General features: G+C 48.4%; 1 protein-coding gene across 2 annotated transcripts; it reads left to right on the forward strand.

Moving 5' to 3' along the window:
- Positions 1-4,968: 4,968 nt before the first annotated feature.
- OSR1 (odd-skipped related transcription factor 1) lies at positions 4,969-14,204 on the forward strand. 2 transcript variants are annotated; one of them, XM_079333418.1, is made up of 4 exons: positions 4,969-5,098; positions 6,013-6,072; positions 11,740-12,432; positions 12,956-14,204. In XM_079333418.1, the coding sequence occupies exons 3-4, from the start codon at positions 11,786-11,788 to the stop codon at positions 13,089-13,091; spliced, it is 783 nt and encodes a 260-aa protein (XP_079189544.1). In that variant the 5' UTR covers positions 4,969-5,098; positions 6,013-6,072; positions 11,740-11,785; the 3' UTR covers positions 13,092-14,204. The 2 variants fall into 2 exon arrangements, with proteins under 2 accessions (XP_079189544.1, XP_079189543.1); XM_079333417.1 differs by lacking the exon at positions 4,969-5,098 and adding an exon at positions 5,771-5,844.
- Positions 14,205-18,874: the final 4,670 nt, after the last annotated feature.

Here is an 18,874-nt window from a genome sequence, read left to right on the forward strand (position 1 = left end):
TTTGGAACTCATGTCACCAAAGCTTCCAGTTCCTCTGGGATCATTCAATCCTTACTCAATTTCCAGCAGATATGGGAACTGTATGTGAGCAAATGTAATGTACACAAATCATTCCAGCCACCCTTGTATTAAATGAACTTTTTTAAGAAGCTGTTTTTGACCTGATAGAACATAATGGTTTCAAGGGAACCATATAGCCATTACAATCCATCATATAAATTAATACTTAGGGACATCTAAATCCAAAGATTATTTGACTGCTGTACATATGCTTGCTTAGAGGGGGCTGGAGGACAGACCCCCTCAAATCTGCAGTGAAAACATCTGTACTTTTACACATTTTTTCTTAAAAATGAACACATTCAAAAACTTTCTCAGATTTCCAAAATGATCAGTTAATTTTGAATCAAAGTGACCCCCAGCATCAAATTACATTTTGGATGTATTGCTAATAAATTATTGGTTTAGAAAAGCAAAGGATTTCAGAATGATAAAGAGTATTTTATACTACCAGTTCTGATTGCAGACTCTGGTTTCTCTATAACCTGATGGTTTTTCATGTGTTATTAATTACCGTGTACTGTACTCCTTTAACAACTATGGCAGATACTGTAAAGCTGAGGAAAAGCAAGTGATATAAAATACAAAAATGTTCTGCAAACACTGCTTTTGCTTCCTTTTGTTGCTCTCTCGCAATGTAAAAACAGATAAATGGTTTCCTCTTTCAAATACAACAAAAAGAAATTACTCCTGGGAGGAGCCCTAGGATGCCAAGTTTGAGCCTGGATTGAATTTTTATGACCACTGTAAAAACTCCTGAAAATAGGAAATTATGATGGAAATGCTGACTCTCACTGCACCAGTGTAAGCAGCACCACCACGACATTATTAGTGATCTAAAGGGGCTGGAAGTTAAAGCGGAATCATTTACACAACCGACTTCACACCGCTTTGCAAACAAGGGGTGTGTGGAGCGGGGGGTGGTGGTGGGGGGAGATCTTGCGCTTAATTAGTTGCTTGCAAAATCTATTGTGATTCTTGAAGAAGACAAATCACCTATCGCTCTATTCCGTGCTCTGGATTTTCTTTCCTGCCCCGCAGAAGTTGCTGGCAGAGGGCGCGGGGGGGCAGCCGGGACTGTCCCCGCCCGAGAAGAGCGGCAATGCATTAAAGCGCTGCGTTACATCTCAGCACCGCAATCAAGCAAAAACGATTTCCCCCTCGTTAACAAAATGGAGATGTTCCAAAGCTTGGCTTTTATTTTCAGGGAGCCCCAGAAGTTTGGAAAAAACCCAAAAAAATTCCAAAGTTAGCAGAACAGCGTTATGTCCATCTCTGCACCGATTTTCTTTTTGAGGGATGGAGGCGGGAGCTGCTATTTGAAGAGCGTTTACTCGCACCGCGGGAGCAGTTTCCACCCGCGTTGTTTGCCGCTATTTTCCCTTTCTTGTCATTAGCAGCTATTAAAATACTAAGGCTACATGGAACCTGAGGAGCGAACTGCGGCCGGGAGGGAGCGGGGGATGGGTTTGGGAAAGGGGGTGCGGGACCCCCGCGCTGCCTCCGGGCCCTGCCCCGCGCCCGCCGCCACCCGCGGCTCCCGGCCGCGCTCCGCGCTCGGCCCCCGAGAGCTCCTGGCCTTTCCTGCCCCTTTCTGACTCTCCCTTTTCATCTCAGTCCGGGCCATTCCAGGGAGGGCAGAGTCCACACACTCCGCACTTCACCGCGACCACCAGCAAAATCGGGGGAAGAAACGAGGCAAAGCGAAGAAAAGCAGAATATGTTTATACAGACATTTATATATATGTATCCCGGGTGTCACAGATAACAGGGGCGTTACACCTTGCCCGGGGAGGGGAATGTTGAGTGCACTTGTGCCTGCTCTCCCCTGCGTGTCTGCCGCCGGGGCTGCTCCATCCTCCGGTGAAGCTCCGGGAGCGAAGAAGCTTTGGAAGCTCCGCCGAGCGCTGCCGGCTGCTCAGTCCTGCTCCCGCTTCCTCTCCCTGGGAGCGTCGGGAGCTGCAGGGCTGCCGAGCGGAGGCGGCTCTGCCCAGCCATCCCCACCCACCGCCTCTGCGCTCGCCAGACTCCAGGGGCGATGGAGCCCCTGGACTCGCACGAACCTCCCCCTGCTCCCGCTGCTCCCCTCAGCCCCGGCGGCGGAGGATGCTCCGCGAGTAGCATAGTTATTCTTTCTCAGTAAAAGAATTTTTAAGGGACAAGCGCAGTTCCCTGGTGGGCAGAAAGTCCCAAGGAAGCAAAAGGGAGTTTTATCCTGCCCGCAGCTATGGAATGGGGTCGGGAATCGTTTTTCTTGCAAAGGTTAAGAGGGTGAAGCTGGGTATCCCAGGTGCAGCAGGGAACAGAACATCAGAGGGCTGTGACACCCTCCCTCAGCACGTGTAGGTGCATCCAGGGGTGACCCGCTCCCAGAGGAGCGCGAACCAGAGGAGACGCTTTCCCCACTGTCCGCGGTGCGCAGGGTCAGCCCTTGAATCCAGAACTCTTTAGAGGGGAGGTGACAAGCGCAGCAGACTCCCCACGGGAGGGACGGGGAAATGCCCTCCAATGCTCCCCCCGTGCCCCGGAGTCTGCTCCGCAAGGGTCGCTAAGCCTCTCCCCGGTGCCGGTTCGGGCAGCAGCACCGGCCCCGGCGGTACCGGGGCGAGGCAGCAGCGCCCGGCTCCGTCTCTGCGGGAGCGCAGCGGACAGGCGGCCCCGGAGCCCCGGGAGCGGGGTGCTGTCCGGGATGCTGCTCCCCGACAATGGGGTGCACAGAACCGGGGGCCTTTGATTTGCATGTACGTGGCACAGAATAGAGACCGGGAAGATTTTGGGAAGGGAATACAGGTGGGAAACAGGAATAGGGGCTTCGGTCTCCCCAGTCATCCGACAGGTTTCTCTTGAAACGAATTTGGTTTCGCTGTCACGTCTAAATCCTACAAACGTGGCTAGCTTTGGGAGCAGATGCCTTCGCTTTTCACAATTCTCTTGAAGTCGTAACATTCCTAATCGACAGCAGATCTTCGCTGTGGAAAAGAGCAGCATATTCCCTGCGTGTCAGAGTGGTTTTGTTCCCCGTTCCCGGTATTAGGTTCCCCACTGCTGCAAGTTGACATAATGCAAATTAGCAAGGGACATCATAAAAATGCATTCGAGAATAAAGGTTTTGGAACAACATATGCTTCATAACTTAAACACCAGATATTTAAAACTAATGCACTTAACAAGACAGTTAACCTGAAACTTCAGTTCTACCGCCAGTGGGTTGACAAGTCCAAATATTTTTTATTTTTTAACAAATACGCACATACCGACGACACATTATCCAGGCAGCTTGCAGCTACAGCTTCCAGAAATACTCTAGAATAGAATGATATCCCAACGACCTGCTTTGATTATAAACTATTTTCGCGTGGGAATAATTTTTTTCGTGTCTCACTCCCCCGTAGAAAATGAGATCATCTGCTGCTACTCATTTCAATGTTTAAGTATTTATTTCGGAATTATGGGGTTTGTATCTAGAAGTGCATGGTTTTTATTTTGTTCCCTCAAAGGCAGCACGTGCAGGTATCATAGATGGTTTTGTGTTTACCGCCTCAGCTAATCCGCTATTTATTTAAAGAGTAATACAATTTTTGTTTATTAGTGCATGCACCCACCCTCAGCTATAAAAAAATTTTCCTATGGAAAAAGATACATCTTCAGTTAGAAGAGCCTGTCTGCGGTCTGTATCTTGGTCCGGGGACACTTGGGAATCTTACATTCGTGTTCAGACAACTGGACTTAAACTATATTTGAAAATGCAAACTTATTCAAAGAAGTCAGCTTAAGGCAGCGGGCACAGGATCACATTCTCGACAGAAATGAAAAGACGAGGTTTAGCGGTTTGGGTTTTGAGGGTTTTCCTTTTCTTTTTTTTTTTCTTTTTTTTTTTTAATTTTTTTTTTTTTTTTCCCCGCTCTTTTCCTTTTTCTTCTTGCACAGAGTGCGGGGTTATATGGGGTTCTTTTGGTTTTTGGGGTTGTTTTTTTTTTTTTTTTTGAATGTGTATGGGTGTAATAAAGAAAGAGAAAAATAACAGCACCAAATGCGAGAGAACTGAAGAAGAACTGGGAACGTTTTTGCTTCGCCTCTGCCTCATAAAAATGCCACTCGTTTACAAAAAAAAGGGAACGAAAAACTCTTTGCCTGCCTGAAGCAGAGTGCAATGTTGGACCTCAAATTGTTCATAAAAATAGAGAGGATTTGGGGTTGAAATGGCAGGGCTAGGCTTGCTTGCCACGCTACTGTCATGTTCATGAGCACTTATTCTTCAGGATGGTAACCTACTGTCTTCTTGTTGCTCTTTTGTTGATTTTAGTTTTATTTGTTCGCTTGTTTTTCCTTCGGAGATGGTAAAAAAAAAAATTTTAAAAAAAAAAAAAAAAAGAGAGGGAGAAAAAAAGGAAAGGTGTAATTACAAGAGTGTCATGAACAATAAAAAGACACATGCGTGTCCCTGAGCACGGTACCGCGCTATCCTGACGGATCTGTCTTCGCTCGCGTATTATATTACCCTGGCTTCTCGGGACAATGTAATATACCCATGCAATTTTTCCCCCCTTCAAGGATCTAAAGGAGTGTGAATGGATGGATGAATAGAAAAACAAATAACCGAGGAGATTACGGCCTCAGGATTAATTATAAAGCCCGTTTAACCTTTTTCTTTCGAGGGTTATTTTGCTTTTCCTGTGTCGCCCGGGCAGTAGCCCCCGGACGTAAGCAAAGCTTTGCGGCTCCCTATCCGAGGGGAATCCGCGGAGTTTCGCACGCCGTGGAAGCCCTCCCGGGCCGTGGGAGGAAGGACAGGAGGAAGGCACCCAGGTCAGGGGCGCTTCTACGGAAAGTGGGGATTGGGATGGATGACGGGACGAGCGGAGGAAGCGCCTTCCCGGGGGTGGACCCCTCACAGGTAAACGGCTCCCGGGATCCTCTCTGAGGATCTTCTCAGAGAGGCAGAACAGCCTGAGACCTCTAAATCCATCCAGCGGGAGCAGATCCCTCCCTCCATCCTCCCCCCACTTTTTCATTCTTTCTGCCCTCTGGGCAGGTCTCGGTGAGTCTGTCCCGCGGCTCTGCTCGGCGGGGAGGGGGCGCAGCGGGGCGGCCGGGAGCGCTGCGGTTCGGCGCGGTTCGGCGCGGTTCGGCGCGGTTCGGCGCAGTTCGGCGCGGTTCGCAGCCCTGAGGTGCGGAACGGAGCGGCGGGGCCGGATCGGCACAGGCAGCGCTGCCGCGCAGCGGCGCCGGGACCGCGAGTGTCCCGTCTCGTCCCGTCCCATCTCCCGTCCCATCTCCCGTCCCATCTCCTGTCCCGTCCCGTCCCATCCCGTGTCCCGTGTCCCGTCCCGTCCCGTCCCGCGGAGCTGCGGGCAATTCCCGGGAGGACGCTCCGCCGCGGGGCCGAGCGCAGCGGGCCCTGGGGAGACGCTCCGGGGGAGGCTGCGGGAGCGGGGCGGGGGGCGAGATGAGAGGTTTGCGGGCTGCGAGTCCCGGGCTGCTGCGCCTCCGGGAGAAGCGGGTTGAAAAGTTGGTTCTTCCCAGCCAGAAACTTTCTCCCTGCGTGCGCATGCCCGGAGTGCGGTGGGAGGTTGAGGGGGGAGCTGGGAGGGGGGGTTGAAATAAGGAGGAGGCAGGAGGGAAGGGATCGGTTCAGTCTGAGCGCGGCTGCTCCCGGGCGCGTTCGCACTCCAGCGCACGCAGCCGGCTCCGGGAGCGCCGAGAGCACCTCCGGCCGCGCCGGCCGGAGCACCTGGACACCTGGCCCCGCTCGGATCTGCCTGTACCCGCTGGAGGAGCAGTGGGGTGGGTGGGGTGAGCTGTGCCCCCCAGGGCCAGCACAGACACTGACCTAGCCCAACCTCCTTATTTTTTTTTTCTTTTTTCTTTTTTTTCTTTTTCTTTTTTTTTTTTTTTTTCCTTTTTTTTTTTTTTTTTTTTTTCCTATTTTTTTCCATTATTTTGTTTTACCAGCTCCAATTTAGCCCAGGATCTTTTATCTGCTGCCAGCGGTGGAGCACAGATCGGGATTAGGTAAATAAAAAGAACAACTCATTCTGTTTGGTTTTTGTTTTGCCAAGCCTCGGGGGTTGGGGATATCGATTCAAACACTTCCTTTACTCTACCTCCTTTCTTTCTTTGCCCCCATCCCCTCCCACGTTCCGCTGGATAGTGCAGAAGCGTGGAAATTGTGGTTCACGTGAGGAGGACTGCTCTCTTTGGGGCGGGCGGAGGGCTGGGGTAAGCCTTCACATGGGTCTCGGATATTTTGATGCTATTTAAAGATTTGTCCTCCCCTTTCAATGTTGTCTCTCCCCCCTTGCGGAGAAGCAGTGTTTCTAACTCGAGCTAAAAATGACACATACGAGCAAAACAGAAGCCTGCATGTCCTTTACGGCCTTGAACTTCCAGCTTTTCTCCTTTCTATTATTGGTTTTTCTCTCCTCTTGTTTCCCTTCTGTCTTTATTTCTGCGACTTTTCTTCCTTCTTTTTTTTTCCTCTTCTTGCAACTCCCGACTTTCAAGATCCAAAAAGCCTCCTCTCTTTCTTCCCAAGGCCATACCAGAAATGAGCCTGATGTTTATATTTGTCTGAGTGGATCGAAACGAGTTCAGCGCAGGAGAGACTAAACTTCTCTCGAGGCCGAGCCTATAAAGTGTCAGTGCAAAGCTGAGGATTAGGATATGGTTGTTGTAGTTGGCTTTTGGGAGGGAAACTATAAAAATAGAGCATTTTGGAGATTATCGCAGCGCCGCAGGAATTGTTCGATAAATGGCGAGCCAGGCAGGAGGGTCCCGGACAGGTGCACAGTAGATCCAGCTCAGTAAGTCCGGAATCAGATGAGAAAAAGGCCCGACTCCAAGGCAACGCTGGGCCCGGAGCCCCAGGGCTGCAGCTCCGCGGCGGAGCCCGGCTGCGGGCCGGGCCGGGCCGGGGATGCGCGCCGTGTCCTGGCTGCCCCGGGGTGCCACCGCAAAGCCGTGCCCTGGCTGCCCCAGGGTGTCACCGCAAAGCCGTGTCCTGGCTGCCCCGGGGTGCCACCGCAAAGCCGTGCCCTGGCTGCCCCGGGATGTCACCGCGAAGCCGTGCCCGGGCTGCCCCGGGCTGCCACCGCGAAGCCGTGCCCTGGCTGCCCCAGGGTGTCACCGCAAAGCCGTGCCCTGGCTGCCCCGGGCTGCCACCGCAAAGCCGTGCCCTGGCTGCCCCGGGGCTGCCACCGCAAAGCCGTGCCCTGGCTGCCCCGGGGTGTCACCGCAAAGCCGTGCCCTACCCGCGCCTGTGCGCGCTGTGACCATGGCAAGCGAGGAGTACAGGGGTAAGAAATCCCCGCTGCTGCCGGGAGAGAGGGAGGACGATTTACTCCTGTGCAGGGGAGGCACCGGGAATTTCTCTAGGGAGAAAGCGAGGGTGAATCTTGTGCTGGGGACCTTTCAGCACCCCAAGGAGGATTGCAAAAGCAAGCACGCTATACCCCCAAACCTATCTAAAACTTCTGCGGGGAGAAGGTGGAAGCTTGGCCCCTGCGGCCGTCCCGCTCACCCACCCACGCCCGCCGTGGGGCCGCGCTGCCGCCCGTGGCCTCGCAGCCGCTGTCCCTCCAGGGGCCGAGCACGGCGATCTTTGCTGTTTTGGATTAATGCTGCCCCGGGCAGTGCAGCCATCGCTGGTGCACCCGGCCCACGGTTATTATTTGTTATTATTATTTGAGAAACTAAAGCCCATCTCGTTCAGCCGCGCTCGCGGTGGTGGTCTGGGGAGACTTGTCAACACCGATTTCGTGATAAAATGTGAATGATGATTTTATAAGGATTGAGCGGAGATATCCAAGGCACACGCTGACTGAGTCCTTCCAGTCCTCATTAATGTTAGCAATTAACTCTTTCACGCTCAATTAGCCCAAAATAAACCTACTTTAATAGATTCTGCACACTTCATTAATACTTTGAATAAATCTGTGTTGAACAATCTATTTTACTCCTAAAGAACACCGCGCTCTAATAATGCAGAGCGAAAGGGCAGCTTTATTCTCTTACCACTCAGTTTTCCAAACAAAGATAACCTGTAAGCTCCATTTCCTAGCTTTAACTTTAGGAAGGGAAATTTTCTTCCTCTCAAAGGAGACGAAATAAATAGCCGACCTGGAGGCAAAATGCTGCACACCAATGCGTGCATCCGAAAGGACGCGGCTACCAGACTTGAAAAAATCAGGCAAAATTGAGAAACTTTTTTTTTTTTTTTTTTTTTTTTTTTTTTTTTTTTTACAGACTTGATTGCTGTAGTTTGAGGTTCTCGCAAGAATGCATCATTTTATGCCCGCTACTTTATCATGTTTGTAAAAATAAGCAACCTTCTCAGGGTAATTTACCTCCTCCATTCTTCCATGTGGAACTAATTAGCAAACCTCATTATTTATGAGTCAGGTATTTAATGTAACAAATATCCCTTTCAAAGGATACATCGGAAATTGATAATTCAATGTAGAAAGGAAAAATATTGACTAGCCACAAGATTACTTAAAAATCCATTTAGTTTCGCCTCTTGCTATGCTACCAGCAGAAAACCGGTAGATTTTTTTTCCTGGCATATAGAGTAAGTAGAATTTAATCTGGAAGGTTAAGATTGAAATGGTTTTAAAACAGTGGCAACTGGACAATAGTATTACCGTATCTTCACTCAGGGCAAAGGGTAAGAAAGCTGGAGACAGATGCAGACTTTCAAGTTTATGATCCTATTTTGCAGGGTAAATTTATCTTGGCATGAGCGGGTTTTGTTTCAGTCAGAACACAAGTGGTTTGTTCTTAATTACTCACCGAGCTACTTTGTGTTAAAAAAGAGAACCCCGCACAGTTTTATTGCAATGGGGGAATTCAAGCAGAGAACTCGCGGGGTCTTCTTCTGTTAAAAAAAAAAAAAAAAAAAAAAAAAAAAAAAAAAAAAAAAAGACCCGATAACGATCTGTTTACATGAAGCAGAATTAAAGGTGGAGGTGACACCGAAATCAAAGAAACGTTGATCTCTGCGGGCAAGTTGTAGACCAGAGTTACAACACTGTGAAACTCATTTGCTTTGATGTCCCGAAGTTAGGGGACTTCTTCAAGAAATAGCCTGCTCTTCGTCCATATTTTTCAGTATCCCGACCATACAGAGCAAAAGTGCAGCTTACATTTCTGGAAAGGTGCCAAGAAACTTGCAGAAACATGAACACTCTGCTCCCACCTCCTCTTTTCTTCTTGTTTTCTCTCTCTACTTTTTTTCGTGTTGTCTTTGGCTTTTTTTTTTTTTTTTTTTTTTTTTTTTAATTCAAAAGACCTACTCTAGCATAAAACAAAAAAAACTGCGGGTGCAATGGATGCTATTATGACCTGACTATTTCTCCTCAGTTTGTGCCTTGTTCTTCATTGGGAAAATCGAAAGAGAATTCTAAAAATGTTTTCAAACGAGAATTTAATAATATTGACATAGTAGATTTCTGCTTATATATTCCATATTAAGTGTTTTTTAAGGATACAAAGAAAGAAAAAAAAAGAGGGATAAACTTCATTTGCAATAGCTTGCTTTATGTTTGAGATATCTAGAGCTATCTAGACAGGGAAACAGACACGGAGCCATTGTGACGGACAGAAACAGACATTTTCAGGTACCCAAACCAGAGGACAAGTGTTTTCTGAGCACTTTGTCCTCGGGGACACCAGCTGAGGCATTTGTGCTGTGATGTGGACATGCTTAGTGTATAGGCAGCACTAACTAAATAAAAGTATATCCCCAGTAGAGCAACAGAACAGTCTGGCTGGTTCAACAGCCCTAAATAGTTTAGCAAAAATACCAAACTGAAACAAAACAAAAACCAAGACCAATAAAAATTAAAAAAAAACCAAACAAAACCAAACAAAAAAAAAAAAAATAGAAAGAGGGAAAAAAGAGGAAAGGTATGAGAACAGATAATATAATGTGCGCATTTTTCAACTGGTCACTATCAGAAATGTATCCAATTGAAAAACAAGAAATGTCACAATCTCTCATTCTGGGTCATTGCAGTGGAATTCCTCTAAGGTTTGAGTTCCTCTTCCTGCTGCTGATTTATGTAAAGCAGAGTGAAAGGTGGGCCTGGAGTACAGAGCTGCTCAGAGTAAGCTTCTCCCTCTCACACCCTCCCAGCCGCAGCTCCTCTTTCCAGGCAATAGCACACATATAAATCAGATTTGTTTCCCTGGTCTTTAGACCTCTTCCACCACCAGTTTCCACACCCCCAGACTTCTAGCTCCGAGGGACAATTACTGCTCTGCTGTTCTTTGCAGCTTCCATTTCTCCAAAGGGACTTTACTCTACACATGGGGATGAACTCTAATCTGAATACTGCGAGGACCTTGCTGGAGTCCCCCGTGGGGATCTTGAGGATCTTGAGTCAGGGAACCAGCCCTGACTCAGCAGGAACCCTGTCAGGATCTTACAAAGACCCTCTGTGGATCCCGTGGGGACCCTGCAGCAAACCTGTAGGGATTCTGGCAGAAAATAGCCCCGCTGAAGGCAAATCCCAGAGCTCACTGAGGTTAGCTATAAGCTAAGAGAGTATAAACTGGGGGCTGTGGAGTAAAGGGGAGGCTCTCTGGGCTTCAGAGATGTGTTGCTTCCAAAGGCCATGGGTGCTCTCTCACACCCACAAAGGGAGGAAGCTCTGTCCCCACCAACAACCCTCGGGAAGCATCTCCCACCAAATGGTTGACAGCAGCTGGGGCTGAATTTTCAGACTGGGCCAGATGTGCCTCAACGGTGCTGCCTTGTAGCATTTTCCCCTCCATCTTGTAGGGTGGGATGGGTAGGGTTCTGGCCCACAAGAGAGGCTAAGGGCTTGGCAGGACCCTGTAACACAGACCAAAGTGGTGGCACCCAGCCCAGGGAAGGGCAGAGGCCCTGCAGCTGCTGGTCTGGGTGCCCCACGGGAAGGGTCTCCCCAGTCCTTGCATTTTAGCCTTTTGAAGGGCTCTAATTAAGCAATTGCTTAGTTTAGGATGTGGGCTTGAAGCCAGGCACTTCTCTCTGGGAAGAGCAAATGGCACTTCAGATTTGTCACCCAAATTCAGCATTTTTCTTTTTCTTTCTGTAGTACACAAGAGGGAGGTCTTTGGCTGGTATTTTCCCCATAATGTTTTTTTTTCACCAAAGTTTTATTCTTTTTTTTGAGCATCCGAGTCCCTCCATCATCTCAGAGACTTGGCTAGGGCCAGAGCACAGGGAGCTGAGCAACCCAGGGGGAGCAAGTTCTGCACTTTTTGCTGTGTTATCTAAAGAGTCAGGGCTAAATGCAATTTCTGCAGATGGATGTAGTGGGCAGTATCTCACTATTTTCTAAAGGCTGAGGTCACCCAGGATGGGATTTTAAATTATTGGGAGATGACTGAGCTTTTAGGGCCAAAATGGCATCTCAGCTGTCCCCACGTACAGGATCATTGGAAGTCTGCATAGCAGGGAATATGGCTTGGAAGTGAATGATTGTGGATAAAGTACAACATTCATGTACAAGAGAGAGATGGGAAAAATCTAGGGACCCACTCACAGTAAAGGTATGGTCAGGTCTCTCTAATTCCAAGGCAACCTCCTCCTGTGGCTTTGGAGAGGGATATTGTTGCGGGGTGAGATAAGGTGCTTTTATTTTCATATAAATCTACCTCTCTCTCTTCCCCCCCTCCATCTTTATTTTCCAGGTATTTTCCTCCCCTGTTCCCAAGATCCTCCACCTGAGCGGCCACCATGGGAAGTAAAACCCTGCCGGCCCCAGTGCCCATCCATCCTTCCCTGCAGCTTACCAACTACTCCTTCCTGCAAGCGTTCAACGGGCTGCCCGCCGTGCCCTCCGAGCACCTCTCCAACCTCTATGGCTTCAGTGCCCTGCACGCCGTGCACCTGCACCAGTGGACTCTGGGCTACCCGGCCATGCACCTGCCCCGCTCCTCCTTCTCCAAGGTGCCCGGCGTCTCCAGCCTGGTGGACGCGCGCTTCCAGCTGCCCACCTTCCCACTCTTCCCGCACGTCATCCAGCCCAAGCAAGAGGCTGCCAACATGACCCTCAAAGCCAAGCCCCGCTTTGACTTTGCCAACTTAGCAGTGGCTGCCACGCAAGAGGACCACTCTAAACTGGGACAGGCAGACAGTCAGGGCTCACCTGCGGGGCTGGGGTCTTTGCTCGAGGTGACTAAACTCTCTCCAGAAAAGAAACCTACCCGGGGAAGGTTACCGTCCAAAACCAAGAAGGAGTTTGTGTGTAAATTCTGTGGCAGGCACTTCACCAAGTCCTACAACCTTTTGATTCATGAAAGAACCCACACCGACGAACGGCCCTACACATGTGATATTTGTCACAAGGCTTTCAGAAGACAGGATCACCTGAGGGATCACAGGTAAATATTTTTCTTTTCCTGTTCATCTCTTGTGCATTTTTACTCTCTTAGTTACCCATCTACACTCAAGATTTTTATAAGAAAAGTTAAGTACCCATCCAACCAAGAGTGTTCCCTAGTTTTTCCTCTGCCCACTGTTGGTGGAAGAGCCCAGGTAACTCACAGTGAAACTATGTGCCTCACTCACTCCATAAAGACAACATCCACAACCTCCTTTTTAGCTTTCACAGACGTTTTCATCCTCCATTGGCATTGTGTGTCCTCTGCCTCTATGATTCTTGAGAATTGTCATGAAGCCTGGTGACCCCAAAGTAAGAGAGAAGTTCTGTATCCCTGAGAAAAGCACCCTACAACCCTCTGATGTCCCCCTCTCCTGCTCACACGCATACAGACAACTGCCCAAGCACCACACTCTGGTCTCAGCAGTAGGTGTAAGAAGTCTCCAGCATATTCTCCCCCAAGTAACTCACTGCTGAGTTTAGGCCAGTTATTTCTGACATCTCGATTGTTTTTCTCTCTCTAGATATATCCATTCTAAAGAAAAGCCTTTTAAGTGTCAAGAATGCGGGAAAGGATTTTGCCAGTCCAGAACACTAGCAGTCCACAAGACACTGCACACGCAAGTAAAGGAACTGAAACCTGCCAAACTTAAGTGTTGAATCTCCAACTTCTATGAACTTTTCTTCCCCTTCAGACTTCACACCAAAACTAGAGCAGAAACAAAACCTTTGGGATGGGAGCACTGGACTTTATGTTTTGTTTTTGTTCCTACTTTAGAAAGGGCAAAATCTGCAGCTCTTCAATCCTCTGTCCAAGCAATTCACTTCCTAAGTCGTGGGTGAAAAGATTATTTTGCATTAAAAATATGCGTGAATGATACAGAGAGTGCTAGCTGACTTGTGCAGCTTTGATAAACTTTATGCCAAAAGGTGGTGCTCACGTGTTGGACAGGAATCTCTTTAAAAGCAAACAAAAACCCGCAAGACACCCCCCAACCAACCCCCCACCCAAAAAAATCCCCAAAAGACAAACCAAAATCGTAGCTTCCAAAAGTATTACTTAAGAAAATCCAAACTCTTATTTTATACTTTTTTTTTTTTTTTTTTTTTTTGACTGTATAAAGCTTCTTATTTTTACACTTCAGGAAATACAAAGAATTCCAGAGGACGATTAAGAACTGAAACGGTGGCTTTCCATCACAGCACCATTAAGACAAGGAGAGGGACAACTTGCAAATCTCATTTGCTAGTTTCTTTTCAGAAAAGGAGAAGAAAATTAATGTTTGGAAATGACCTAAGTCTCTCAAGTGGGGAGTTCTATAATGCATTAGAAAATGCATCCAGATCTCAGACCCACGAGTTCCTGGTGTTGGGACAGATCAGTGTTCATGAGACATGGAGACCTTTTTTATTACCTTGTGGTCTAGTGTGCTGTGAGGAAGTTTGTAACTTCTGGACTTATTTAAAAACCCAGAGGAAAGAAAGATGGCAATACGTCAAACTGATGGTATGCACAACGTGGTTTTAGTGGTACTTAAAGTCTTCGTGTGTCCTGGTGTGAGAGAACAAATCTCAACTTGAGAGCGTATTTTTTTAAATGCTGGCTTTCTGAACAGTGTATTCAAATTAAGAGACATTCCAATAAGTTCTGTTTATTAAAGAAAAATGTTGTATGGCTGTTTGGCACTTTATGCTGATTATTGGTAATTGACATTTATCACTGGATTGCGTGTGGTTTTTAAGTATTAAAATAAATTGTTATTTTACAGGCAAGTCTGCATGGACTACATATGTGTTAATTTGGTTTCTGATCTCTTCCCTGGTAAACTCTCTTGGTCAATATTCAGAACTCTTTTTTTTTCCTTAGTTTTTGTTTCCTCAGTGGTTGTGTCTACTGGTCTGGATCTTTTCTCTATGCGTTAGCTTGTTAGCTTTCCCTCTCCCAGTTTTCCTTTTTTTATTTTTTTTTTTTATTTTATTTTATTTTTTTTTTTTTTTTGGTAAGGCTGACAAAAGTAAACATCTGCGGAGAGTCAAATAATTTTGCTGCTAGTGAGGGAAAAAAACAATCGTCTTGGGTAACTAAATCGTGGGTATTAGCTGATAAGATTAGGTGTCAGAAGTGTTATAAAACAAATCAGATGAGTAATGGGTGAACTGTTGCTGCTCTCGGTGCCTGGAGGCGCTGCGGGGGGAGACGCCTTCGCACCCCCATCCCCGCGTTTGTCAGGAGCGGGCATTTTTCGGTCACATCTTGGGCCGGTTCCGCGCTGATCGGGACGGCCTTTGATTCCCGGCAGCTGTCTTAGATCACAGATGTTTATTCCACTGCGAAACCTCTTTGGATCGAGACGGGGGAGAGAGCTCAGTGCTGGGGCATCCGCTTGAGCCTTTGAAGCGCCTCTTGCCGCCGTCCTTTCTCGTCCTCTCGGCAAACCCTAAACCTTCCTCCTCCCGTCACAAGTCAGTGCCCCCGCGATAAGAGAAGGCTCTTTTTCTGCAAGTTAGGGATGCGGCAGAGGTCACCTCGGAGCTGCCCAGCGGCTCCTGCTTGGCCGGGGCGCGGATGCTCGGCCGGAGCGCGGTGCTCACCGACGGCAGCCGCGCGGTCCAGTGCGGCTCCTTTCCCCTTCCCCCTGCCGCTTTCAGTAATTATTTCTTTATTTGGTCAAAGAACCCTATCAAGGATAGGGAAAAAAATGTGCAGTTGTAACTCATTTAACGTAAGGGGAGGGGGGGAGAAACCTCTCTCTCCGTTTTATTTATTGGACACCCATTCGAGCGCACCGTAACTAACGAAAAGGCACTTGCGGGACGGGCTGCAGACCCACCTCCAACCTGGGAAGGCCCTCGGGGAACTCGGATGGGGAGTGCTGAGTGCGACAGCATCCAGCTCCGGGAGCTGGGAGCATGGGCAGAGTTTGAAGCCGGCTTGCTTGGGTTTTGTTCCCACGCCGCGAGAAGGCTTTTTGGTTTTGGCATCTGAAAAGCAGCAAGTGAGGGGTGCGGGGTGAAGCCCGTGGTAACCTGCAGGCAGCTGGGGCTGGCCCCGCGCGGGAGGAGGCGGGACGAGCGCGGAGCCCTGCGCGCCGCTCCGCCGGCGTCTCATGCGCGGAGCGCGCCCGGCTGGAGCGAGGAGCATCCATGCCTCCATCCCTCCCTCCATCCCTCCATCCATCCCTCCCTCCATCCATCCCTTCATCCCCCCCTCCATCCATCCCTCCATCCCCTCGCGGCGCCGGCCCCGCGCGGCTGAGCCGGGCCGGGATGTTTGCTCAGCAGCTCTTCTCGGAGGATATTTGAAGGTGTCGTCTCCCCCGCCTTTCCTCGATCCTCCGTGTGGATTTGGAGGGATTGCCTTGCGCAAACCCCGCGGGAGCGGCCGCCTTTCCCCGGCGTGGGTCGCTGTCCCGGAGCGCTCCAAGGGACGCGGCATCCGCACCTCGCCGAGGGCGGACCTGCAGCCCCGAGCACTGACACGGCGTTAAGGGGCAGCCTGAAGGCTGGAGGATTCATCCTCCTCCGTGCCCTTCTAAACGGAGAATCAGAGAGAAAACCCCCGATGGACTTCCCCATCCCTCTTGTGTCGCCCTGGCACCAAGTAAGGGAACAAGGATGCACTCGGGATCCTGTCGCCGAACGAGAAAGTAAAGGGCACTGTCGCCTGCAATCAGGTTTTCAGGGGTCGTAATATGAGGCAGGAATCCGAGTCGGGTCCGCAGGGAGGGAGGAAGGGAGTCAGGTCTCTCCACCGAGGCTTTCCCACCGTCGCTCCACCGTCTCCTTAAAAGTGGGAAACTGAAACACCCGTGGCGAGGTAAGAAACCGCGTCAGTAACTGGTTCCTGGGAACCATTAGAGCTGCGGGGTCGCAAAGGTGGAGAAACCACTCCTCCCAGCTGGGCACGAGAAGCGTTTCATTTGAAAAGCTTAAGCTTGGACTGCCAAGAATTTCTTGGGACTTGCATTTTTATGTGCAATTAAAACGAAAAAAAACCAAAAAAACCCCCTCCAGAACTGACATAATTAGAAATACAGATGTAATAAAACTACATGGGCATGCCGATCACAGGATGCACATACAACCTCTTAATGTCACTTGTACTACCCTTAAATGTGTGTGTATTTCCTGGTCCCAGAAGGCCACTTTTGCCCTGGTGCTAACAAAGGCTATCTATCTGGTCATGCTCCCAGCTGTATGGGGGAACAGTTTGCCTTTTCCCTCCAGTGTTTTGAAATTTGCTAGGCAGTATCAGTTCAGCGATTCCAAAGAAAGCAAAGTAGAGATGAAATTATGACAGTCAGAAGAGATAAATTGTACTAAACCCCAAAATAAATGAAAGGAATTAGATGGGAAATGTGCCTTTTGAATTAGGATCACAATTTAAATGATTAATTGCCTTCCTTCTCGTTCTTTTTCTTTTCTATCTTTGCATGTGTTTTAATCTGACACTCACACAGTGAATAAAACTTAGGCCTCTGTCTGCCAATCGAGAGCTGATTCTGTTTTCACAGTTGCTTTAAATTTTGCATTTTCATCATAAAAACATCGCTGAATGGGAGTTCACAAGAATGAAAACCGGGCACCTGACTCTAGTTGCCTCTTCCTGGAAGATTTATAAGGGAAACACAGATTTTTTTTTTTCCCCTTTTAATTATTTTTTTAACCATTTCCAGTTACAGAAGGAAAACATAAAGATGTGTTGGCACATCTCTAGCTCTCTTTCCCCCCCTTTGCATTCCAGTCATTCTTTTTCTGCCCATAAACTGTTAGTACTCTGCAAGAGCCTGATTCTGCACAGCCTACTAAGCCTGTTTTTTTGTTGGATGCATGAAAAAATCCTGTCAGATGGGGTCTTCAGTGTGCATTCATGAAACAGAGCAAAAGCCTCTCTCAGAATGTGCACTGGAACAGCAAATAGTTACTTTTCAGCTGTGGATTGCATGTGTCTCTGAAAAGGGGACCACAAATCATTGGGTTTTTAAAGGTTCCGCATGAGTTGTATATTAATCCCAGTTTCCCTAGGGATGGATTAATCCCAGCTTCCCAGTTGTGTGGCTAGAGACAATGTGGATGGGGTTGGGGGCAGGGGAGAAGGGAGATGGGGAAAGGAGAGGGAAATTAAAAAGATATATCACAGGAATACATGGTCTAAGTGGCGAGGAGCCATAAGTAGTTTCAATACTTTTTCTACCTCTGTCACCACACGTAAACTGAAGCAAATCACTTCGGCTCCCTGTTTCAGTTTCTTCATCTGTAAACTGGTGGGTAAAGCTGCTGATTTTGCTCCCAGGAGATTTGGCACACTCATGTAGAAACTCCTGCTCAACCCTCAGTAGTGGAAGGAGAAACTCCAAGTGGTAGGAGGGCAACTGAAAGCAGCGGCTGATCCGGGCGATCTAATGGAGTGTGTGCGACAAATTTATATTCACGTGTAACTCTTTTCCAGCCCTGGCAGTTTTGTTGAGAGATGGAGTCCTAGAGCCCAGTATGCTTTTCTCCTCTACATTCCTATCCAGTGACTACACAGGAGGAATGGCATGGGCCAAGTTCATCCCTGGTGGGACTCCAATGACATCAGTCATCTTTATAGGAGTTTTTTGAATGAAGTCAATTGGGTTTTACAAGGACCAAGTTTGACCACATGCATATTTAACTGCTCAGAGGGCTTCAGGAGTGAAGGGATCTTCCCTTCCCTTAGGAAGAATCACTTCTCAGTCTGGGAGACACAAGAAAAGCCATTGATTTGTTTTGCACAGCCAAGCTTACCTTATTTAAACTCAAGGAGCAGCTGAAGTGCACTCAGCATCCAGCAGAACTTCAAAGAAACAGCAGCCTAGCTGCTCTAAAGTGTTCCCAGCTTTTGGTGAAACTCTGCATTTGTCCCCAGGCTCGGTGCAGGTCCTGCTGATCCCCAGCAGAATTGTTTCCATGGCAGAGGGCAGTGCTCTGCAGGAGCACCAGCAGGAGTCCTGTGATTGAAGCAGTGGTTTCAGCAAAAGGCTGTGTTGGGGCTTTTCCCTCTGCTCTTATTCAGACCTGGCTCTTCCAGGGTCCCTGTCATGCTCAAACGTCTCTGACACTTCCAGTTCACATCTCCCTCCATGCTGCTCTCTGGGGCTGTAATTCCACTACCAGTTACAGCTGATGAGAACCTGGTAGATTACTAAAAAGGGACATTCTGTCCTTCACCTGTGAGGAAGAGGAGAGAATGCTGATTCTCCATATACCTTGCTCCTATGCTTTACTGCAGTCTGGCATTCCACCAAACATATACAAAAGTTTATAGGAACATAATAGTTCTTGACTCAGTGAATATTGAAAAATAAACCATCAATCTGATCAGTGATTACCAAAAGTTTGTCTGTAGGGTTTGTCACCACTAATCAGTTAAATTATTTGCAAGGTCAGTTCATTCTGTTTTCTTATTGCATCTTCTAAGG

The sequence above is a fragment of the Erithacus rubecula genome (assembly GCF_903797595.1).
Source record: "Erithacus rubecula genome assembly, chromosome: 2".
Lineage (NCBI taxonomy): Eukaryota > Metazoa > Chordata > Aves > Passeriformes > Muscicapidae > Erithacus > Erithacus rubecula.

Coding starts and splice junctions, on each gene's coding strand:
- OSR1 (XM_079333418.1), top strand. CDS start 11,786: ATGGGAAGTAAAACCCTGCCGGCCCCAGTGCCCATCCATCCTTCCCTG. Junction 12,433..12,955: donor GATCACCTGAGGGATCACAG/GTAAATATTTTT, acceptor TTCTCTCTCTAG/ATATATCCATTCTAAAGAAA.